Source organism: Cyprinodon variegatus, unplaced genomic scaffold, assembly GCF_000732505.1.
Source record: "Cyprinodon variegatus isolate N-32 unplaced genomic scaffold, C_variegatus-1.0 Scaffold76, whole genome shotgun sequence".
NCBI classification, from domain to species: domain Eukaryota; kingdom Metazoa; phylum Chordata; class Actinopteri; order Cyprinodontiformes; family Cyprinodontidae; genus Cyprinodon; species Cyprinodon variegatus.
The window spans coordinates 112,362-117,717 of record NW_015150529.1 but is presented as its reverse complement, the minus strand read 5'-3'; the positions used below and the strand labels follow the sequence as shown (position 1 = coordinate 117,717).

General features: G+C 38.4%; 1 protein-coding gene across 1 annotated transcript in view; it reads left to right on the top strand.

The window, feature by feature from the left end:
- Positions 1-5,356, top strand: part of cad (carbamoyl-phosphate synthetase 2, aspartate transcarbamylase, and dihydroorotase) — a 47,359-nt gene that overhangs the window by 29,010 nt on the left and 12,993 nt on the right. The window contains exons 29-36 of the mRNA XM_015372828.1: positions 446-612; positions 733-897; positions 3,201-3,332; positions 3,409-3,610; positions 3,696-3,886; positions 4,026-4,166; positions 4,242-4,331; positions 4,412-4,553. Coding sequence (XP_015228314.1) covers positions 446-612; positions 733-897; positions 3,201-3,332; positions 3,409-3,610; positions 3,696-3,886; positions 4,026-4,166; positions 4,242-4,331; positions 4,412-4,553 — 1,230 coding nt within the window. The remainder of the gene's footprint in view (positions 1-445; positions 613-732; positions 898-3,200; positions 3,333-3,408; positions 3,611-3,695; positions 3,887-4,025; positions 4,167-4,241; positions 4,332-4,411; positions 4,554-5,356) is intronic.

The window sequence follows — 5,356 nt, the reverse complement described above, 5'->3', positions numbered from 1 at the left end:
TAGTTTATAAATTAACTTTGTTTGTAAAAACAATTTTCTTTTTAAATTCCCATTAGGGTTGCCAAAAGTATTGATACACTAAAAAGTATCGATACTCAAATACATTATCCTGATGCAATACAAATTTGGAACAGTATCGATACTAAATACAATTCTTTTAATATATTTTGCTTTTGCTATTTTTAGATTTCTAGACTGAGGATCTTATTAATGAATGTTTCTATGCCTTTGATTATTTGGAACGTTCTCTTCCAGTGGTAATGAGTATCAAATGCTTTCCTGGGTTTCGATATCGGGTTTGAAATTTTAGTATTGTTACAATCCTAATTCCCATATAAGTAGATTTCTCTCTAGTTTGCTTTGTTTGTTGTTGCTGCCTTAGAAATGTTGGAGCTTTGTGTTTTTAATAGATTTGTTGGTTGAATTTGTTCTTGTTGAACTGCAGGTCTGATCGATGTCCATGTTCACCTACGAGAACCCGGTGCCACCCATAAGGAGGACTTCTCCTCCGGCACGGCCGCCGCTCTAGCAGGAGGTGTAACTCTGGTGTGTGCGATGCCCAACACGTCCCCCGCCGTCACAGACCCGAGCACTCTGGCGCTGGTTCAGACGGTATGCAAGCAGATCTTAACTTTTTGAACTATAAGTTTAAAGAAAACCTCTATAAACCTGCACTAAGCTAACTTTTAGTGTTTGATCCAATATGATGCTAACCATAAAATCTGCCTTCAGCTTGCCAAGGTGGGCTGTCGCTGTGACTACGCCCTGTATTTGGGTGCAGCTTCAGACAACGCCACCATTCTGCCGTCCATTGCAAACCAGGCTGTAGGTCTGAAGATGTACCTGAACGACACGTACTCCACCCTCAAGATGGACAACGTCTCTCTGTGGATGGAGGTCGGTTGAATCCCTTCTTTTTATAAGAAAAGTAAAGACATGAAAGTCATTCCAAAAAAAGAAAATGAATTGATTTTATTTTTAATTAAAAACATTCTTGGATGGAAAGCGAAACGTCTTCGAACTTGGAAAACAAAGTCCAGTGGATTGTTTTTAATTTTCTTTTTTTGGAATGATTTTTTTCACTTGTTCTGTCCTTTAAATGCTTGCAGGGTTTTTGAAAATTATAGATGGTTGAAGTTGCTTTGAAGTTGATTTTTTCGAGGCTTTAAAGGTTGTTTTCTGCTGTACAAGGTGCTTAAAAATATTATCATATGAGAAACTATTTTGTAGTGATGAAGCCGGCACCAAACTTGACTTTGTGTTAATGTTCAAAATAAAGCTTAGAAAAAGCTGTTAGATCAGAATGAGCAGCTGTGACCAGAAGGAGGATTAAATGTCTGACTTTAACTTTGATTCCAAGACTCTGATTCCTGTTTGTTTTATAAATACAGCTGAAAAAGACCAGAGGGTAACTGGGAATGCACTGATTAACTCTATTTACTAATGTTTCAATCTCTTCTTCAATACAGATTTTTTAAATAAAGGTATTTCTTAAACGACTTAAGTCACTTTTAGATGAGATATACAGCTTTAAGATACGCGACAACTTTGTTCTTTTTTTTTCCTAGTGTATTTTTAAGCAATACATAAAGAAAAACACAAATAACATTCAAAAACTTGAAGTGAAAATCACATATCCGCATGTAATACAATCTTCCATAAAACTAATGGATAAAATATTTTTGACAGAGATGGCGAAGTGGAAGTAAAAGGATTTTAAGTCTGCAAAAAGTCTCTATGGAACAAAGAAAGATTGTTATTCTTAACAAAGGCAGATTCATCTGGATTGTTAATCTTTGAGAAGATTGTACTCCAAATACGCTCAATAATCTGCCAATGCATTAAGACAATTACACTTCATGTTTATAGAATATATCATGATTTTAAGACTTCTTACAAAGTGTGATTGTCTTACAGCATTGGCAGATTATTGCACTTATTTTGAGGAGAATATATTTAAGAAAATAAATAATCTAACGGACTCTATTGCTTATTGTATCAATCTCAAAACAACCAAATATACTTTACTTGATTTAAAATTCCAAGACTTGGTTAGATGGACATTTTTTTTTTTGCATTGAAAAGTTCGGCTTATATAACCTACAACAAAGTGAGGTTGACAGGGTTGCAAAGTCTAGTTTCCACATTCTTGGATCACTTTCAGCCATTACCATCCCAAAAACAAGAGCTTTTTCGTCATACTTGGTAGAGAAAGAGCGTTGGTAAATTCCAAAACACAATTTTGCCGAAATAATTTAATTATCTCCATTTGTTGTTTCCCTAAATGGGGGGAAAAAAAGAAGGAAAAAAAAAAACATAATTTGCTATGATGGCAAATTCAAGCATATTTTTTTAAATCTGGAAAATGCTTTCAAAAAAAGTTTAAATTATATATTGAAATAACTAAGGGTTATGTATTTTAAGTTCCAGCTAATCTTTAAAGCTATTTTTTGTTTATGTAAATCTATACCTATAATTTTTAACATCATTAAAAAAAATTAAATTTTTCTTTTTTAACCCTTTTTTAACCCTTTAAAGCCAAAAATAAAACAAGAGAAAATTACTTTTTTTGGGGTTGAAGTCCTTATTTGACCTTTTAACAAAATATGTAAAAAGAAAAAACTGAAAAAATTTTTTGATACTAATAATTTATTACTATGGGATAAGTCAAGATTATTTTTTGTGTAGTCTTCTGCCCTCTGTTATCAGGTATATCTGATTGTGTACAATAGGATTTTGAGCAAAGTTTAAAGTTTACCATTAAATTATGCAAAAGGTGTCAGACGCAAAACATTTCAGAAACTGTATCAAATATGATACATTTGGCATTACAGGGTGTGTGTTCATGTTGCTGCAGTCTGCGGTCTGACCGCTAGATGTCGCTAAAAGTTACACACTGTAGCTTTAAATGGGAATTTGTTTCAGTTTACACAAAAAACCCGCAAAAAGTGATGCTTTTAAAGCCATTGCTGGGTTGGACAAGGCGTGTGCTAACTAACAAAAATGCATGTTTTGTCACTTAAAGAAAAGTGGTGGTGTGGGAAAGTTCTGGAAAGATGGACATGCCAGCTTTAAATAAAAGCCCAAGTTTAGATTTAAACCTGCTGTACCTGGATAAGCTTTCTAACCACAGAGCTGCTGTGCATGAAGTTTGGATTTTTGGTGAAGCTAATAAGCAACCTGTCTTGTTCTGTTTGCAGCACTTTGAGAACTGGCCAAAGCACATGCCCATTGTAGCTCATGCTGAGAAGCAAACTGTGGCCGCCATCCTGATGGTGGCGCAGCTCTATCAGCGCCCCGTCCACATCTGCCATGTGGCCAAAAAGGAGGAGGTAAGGAACTGTTTAGCTAAATGGTGACGCTATCTCTGCTTTGGACCCATACAAAGATTTTAACTTTATTTTTTAGATCCTGGTCATCCGAGCTGCTAAGCAGAAGGGCATCCAGGTGACCTGTGAGGTGGCTCCCCATCACCTCTTCCTGTGCGAGGAAAACGTGGGGGAGATCGGTGAGGGACGAGCACAGGTCCGACCCATGCTGGGAACTCAAGAGGACATGGAGGCACTGTGGGAAAACCTGGACGTTATCGACTGCTTTGCTACGGATCACGGTCAGAGATTGGACGCTTTAAGTTCTCAAAGAAAATAAACGTTAACACCTGCGTAACAAACAGTTTTGTTTTTGTTGGTCGACAGCGCCTCACTCTGTAGAGGAGAAGAACTCTGAGCGTCCTCCTCCTGGTTATCCCGGCCTGGAAACGATGCTGCCGCTGCTGCTGACCGCCGTCAGCGATGGGCGTCTTACTCTGGATGACATCATCAGACGTCTCTATGACAACCCCCGCAAGATTTTCAACCTGCCTGTCCAGGAAAATACCTATGTGGAGGTAGAAACAAACACGACATTAAAAGCTGTAACATCTCCGTATAATAGGGGGAAATATTGACTTGTCCTGTTGATACGAAGAAGCATGAACACTGTAGGTTTAAATCCTGAGTTAATTCTCCCCTAAATGCGATTTTCAGGTTGATTTGGAGCAAGAGTGGGTCATTCCTCAGTCCATGCAGTTCACCAAGTCCAAGTGGACCCCTTTCCAAGGCCTGAAGGTGAAGGGTAAAGTCCTTCGCGTCGTCCTCAGAGGAGAGGTGGCCTACATCGACGGACAGGTCGGCCTGCTGCTCCACATAATCAGCTGCATGAAGGTTTGATTGAATTTCACAGGGAAACTCTTTCCTCTCCAGGTTCTGGTGCCTCCTGGTTACGGTGAGGATGTGAAGACCTGGCCTGCTTCGTCCCTCCACTCAGCTGAACCGGTTAAAGACACCCCACTGGTAGGCAAATGATGAGAAACCTGCTGTTTCATTCTTCACTCGAGCTGATTTTATTTCACGTTTATTTCCTGTTAAATCAGTCTCCAGAGCGGCCGCGTCCGACCCCTCCCCGGGAAGGACCCGTCCGAACCAGACCTCCAAGTCCGAGACGCGCTCCAGGAGAGTCCCGTTTCCTGCTGCCACAGAGAGTCCACCGTTCCTCTGATCCTGGACTCCCACCAGGTACTACAAGTCCCATAATGCAACACGAGCCCCTTTTGAAATGGAGATCAGGGTTTCTGCATAAACTGCAAAAATATAAAATGTTTCCCAACACTGGAGGTTCTTAACCAGATTAACGGGGGTATACGGAGTGACTTTTGTCCCATTAATGTTGCAAGCTGAAAATTTGTTATTTAGATGGTAATAAAAAAAAGAAAAAAAAGGTGGAATCGAGAAATAAAACTCTGAAACATTTCCTAATTAAGGAAAGCTTTTAGTGTAACATTTCATTTAATCTTATTTGATATTTTTTCATATTCTGATTTTTGTATTTTCAGTTTTTTTGTTTTGTTTTTTCCCCCCGAAACTTCTTTTTCAGATTGATTTTTGAGAATCTGATCTTTTCTAATAGGGTTTTACTGATCTCACTTTGTTCACTTCAAGACTTGTACAGCTTGGAATCTGATTTAACAGATGAAAGCTGTGATTCTATCTCTATATATATGATATTGATATCTGTAGCCGAATAGTTTAGCTACACATTTTAATCAAAATAATATTGCATCCACAAACTTGTGGTAATTAATTTTACTGAACAAAGCAAGACATTATTGTGTTACACATTTTTCCAGCTCCAAAGTCTAGAAATATTTACCGCATTTTCACGACCATAAGGCGCACCGTACTAAAAGGCGCAGTCTCAGTTATGTGTGCCATTACTGTATTTAACGCACACATAAGGCGCACCGGATTATAGGGCGCAGTCTCAGTTATGTGTGCCATTACTGTATTTAACGCACACATAAGGCGCACCGGATTATAGG